At 43.0% G+C, this 3,529-nt stretch overlaps 1 protein-coding gene across 1 annotated transcript; it reads left to right on the forward strand.

Moving 5' to 3' along the window:
• Positions 1 to 831: 831 nt before the first annotated feature.
• LOC141907804 (putative vesicular acetylcholine transporter-A) lies at positions 832 to 2,178 on the forward strand. Its single transcript, XM_074797545.1, has one exon. It carries the CDS (start codon positions 832 to 834, stop codon positions 2,176 to 2,178), a length of 1,347 nt encoding a protein of 448 aa, XP_074653646.1.
• The last annotated feature ends 1,351 nt before the right edge of the window (positions 2,179 to 3,529 follow it).

The raw sequence follows: 3,529 nt of genomic DNA on the forward strand, positions 1-3,529 counted from the left end.
TAATTCGTAAGTTAGATGATATGCCCGAGCGTATATATATATATGTGTGTGTGTGTGTGTGTGTGTGTGCGTGCGTGCGTGCGTGCGTGCGTGCGTGCGTGCGTGCGTGCGTATATATATATATATATATATATATATATATATATATATATATATATATATATATATATATATATATATATATATATATATATATATATATATATATATATATATATATATATATCTGAAATATGTGAGATATGACGACTTTATTCATAATAATTTGGATTTTTGTTCAGTTTTCTATTCTCTTGCCGGTTTCTTTTTTTCTTTTCGTTTTGTAACATTCATTATATTTCTTCCCTACTGCTATATCATAACAACTTATGAATATACATTTAAATTATGTGATTTTTGTCATAGAAAACGGGGAGGCAATCGATTTAAATCCCACCACGTCAGCAGAAGCTACACCGACCGTTTTGTACGGAAAAAGCCCAGATGTTACGAAAGCACAAAAGCATCTCCATGCGTATTCAAATTGACCAGCTCGCTCCAATTCTTTTATCCCAGATGCCAACGTTGAACTTGAGGACATGTCCGGGTAATGGCGAAATGCCAACACCATGCACATCTGCATATTAGATACCACGGACTTTTCTAACAGGCCGACATGATGATGTATGACGGCACAGCCGGGCGGTTTTGAGAGCATGATAATGTAACAGCGTGACGGATTTGAATGAAACACGCGCGTCGCGGAAAGCGTGTCTCTCCACGTGTGACGCGCATACAGGTCACTACCATATGAGCGTGGATGTTTCTGTAAACTTGCATTAAGAATTCGCTATGACTGTTTCTGCTGAAAGTTGGTTTAATTCGTTTCGCAGTTCGAAACTTCTCGTCAAAATCATCACGTTCGTCGCCTTGTTGCTGCACACTTTGACGACGTCGACGATCGTGCCTCTTCTACCGCCCATGCTGGTTAAAATAGGGAGAACTCCGACCGGCGGCAACGCTTCATCTTTCGATTCGTTCGGCGCTAGCGACATCTACGCGCGCAACCTTACAGAAATTAGTAACTTTTCGGGTGCGTTGGGCTACATCGTTTCGGCGCGGTGGATCGCCGATTTTCTATTCACGATAGTGACCGGGTTTCTAGTGGATAGATTCGGTAACCGATGGCCCATGCTAGTCGGGGTACTGTTCAACATGACCTCTATATTCGGATACGCGTTTGTGCCGAATATCGCGAGTCTGATCGTATTCCGCGTTTTACAGGGAATCGGCGCCAGTTTGACTTACGTGTCCAGTTTAGCGCTGATAAGCGAAACTTTTCAAGACGATTCCGAACGAAATAAGGCGTTAAGCCAAGTTTTTCTAGGATATACTGTCGGGCTACTACTAGGTTACGCAGTCGGGCCTATACTGTTCAGATTCACTAATTTGATGGTGCCATTTTTATTACTAGGCGTGCTCGCTTCCGTCGACGGACTTCTGAGAATACTAAAACCAACCGATGACACTAATACGCGTCAAGATGCCAAAAATGTGAAAATTTCAAAATATTGCGTCATTTTATTTGAACCATACATCCTGGCCGGTTTGATTTGTAATCTTTCGTTGTTTTTCGGACTCGGTATTTACCTAGCTACGGGCGCTGATTGGATGATTTACCACCTGCGAGCCGACATGTGGCAAATTGGGCTAGTTTTATTTATTAGTTTGTTGTTTATGATTTTAGGTGACCTACTCGCCGGTTGGTACAGTTTAAAGTACCAATGGGCGTGGCTTATTATAGCCTTGTGGTTATACGCATCTGGTATGGCGATCTACCCGGCATGCACTTCAATATGGCACGTGATCGGGACGGAAGGACTAGCCCGATTCGGAATAGGTATAGGACTGTGTTGCATCAATTCGCTTCTAGCCCGTGTAACCGATTTACGATTCGGTAACGCCACCTATGGAGTGACTTTCGGACTGTTCGCGGCTACTGTCGACCTTGGGTCCATATTAGGGTCGCTTTTTGGTGGATTTTTGGTTGACAAAATGACATTCGACTGGCTGTACCGAGCCGAGGCTATTTTCGTATTTTTGGCGTCTTTCAGCGCTTTAATCTATCGTAAGATGCCCGCAGCAGTAAAAGACACTGGAAAATATGAAAAATTCCCAGCTGGCGAGAATTGCGACTAGAACCACGTCACAAACGTTATCATTCACCTAGTGCTGGTGTGGCAAGTGAGGATCCACCAGGTGTCGCTAGTGTGCAGTAAAATATTACTTACTGCGGCAATAGACGATTCCGCCTGTGGCAATTAAGCATCCACCAGGTGTCGCTTATGTGTCCAAACGATAACAGTATGTACTAACCTCAACATTTTGGCAACTCTCCAATAAAAAAACGATACAATAGCCACGATCATTGAAGCGTTTTTGGCCCGGAACAACTGTTCCCATGGGTGCAAAATGGTTCCGTTTCTGTTTGGCCCGACCAAAAATGTCGGACCGTTGCTAGCCGCCATTTTGTTAGAGTACTTTTGTCATTTTTTTCTCCTTTCCAAAAACTATTTGTGATGCGTGTTTTATCATATTTCATCTGTCCCTGGATGGATTTTGACAGTTTTAGCAACATTCAAACCGTATGAATCTCTCCTTTTCAGTTATGTAGAATCAAATCCTCAAACTTCCAACAATGCGACATTAGTGCGATATAAATATCGGTGGTTAGTTTTTGAACAACACACATTAGTAATAACATTTTAGAAATGGTCAGAATTTTAAATTGCGATTGGTATATTTTTTTTAAACGGCCGTTAAGGCTTCATGTTTCGTCTGCAATTCACTGCAAATAGTTACGCAACTACGCACATTTCAGTGTTTTGGCAGCTTTACACTCAATCGGCACCGTTCGTGACTAGCTTCACTGCGGAATTATCATTAATTAACATCGCCATATCACATCATAAACTTATATTAGGCCTTAAAACCCTAACAGCCGAAATAATTAAAATGCACACACGATTTCTATCATTGAAGATTGAGAGAGTGGCCATGTTTGTGTTCTGCTGCTTCGCGTAAATCCCGCGCGGTGGCGCATCCGCGCGGAGTGGGGCCGATACTAGGATTCCAGGATTCTAAGGAGGGGGTGCACAAATCCACATATGGGGTCCTCCCCCAGTAAATTTTTGAAAATTAGACGATCAAATCATGACGCGTTCTGGGCACGATCAGAGTACGATTTAACTCGCAATTTGAAGAGTGATTTTCACAACTTTCATGAACGATCTAGGACTGCCGTAAAAAGCGCTGGTAATTATAAACGACGACATCAGTTTACGCATTTTCAGGGATTTTTCGCATGCTTGTCTTCGTTCTCACGAAAAGGTCAGTCCGTAAAAATTAGCGAGGACTTTAGGGGGATGCACGTGCCCCCTGTGCACCCACTGGATCCGCCGCTGGCCACGATCACACGGTTGTATTTAGCATGGAAGAACCGTTCACGCGAGTTCCGAATGGGCCTGATTGGCTGGAACAAAAGTGGGAC

The sequence above is a fragment of the Tubulanus polymorphus genome, chromosome 6, assembly GCF_964204645.1.
Source record: "Tubulanus polymorphus chromosome 6, tnTubPoly1.2, whole genome shotgun sequence".
Classification (NCBI taxonomy): Eukaryota; Metazoa; Nemertea; class Palaeonemertea; order Tubulaniformes; family Tubulanidae; genus Tubulanus; species Tubulanus polymorphus.

What these genes read in the sequence shown, in the direction of transcription:
- LOC141907804 (XM_074797545.1), top strand. Translation starts at nt 832, where the DNA reads ATGACTGTTTCTGCTGAAAGTTGGTTTAATTCGTTTCGCAGTTCGAAA.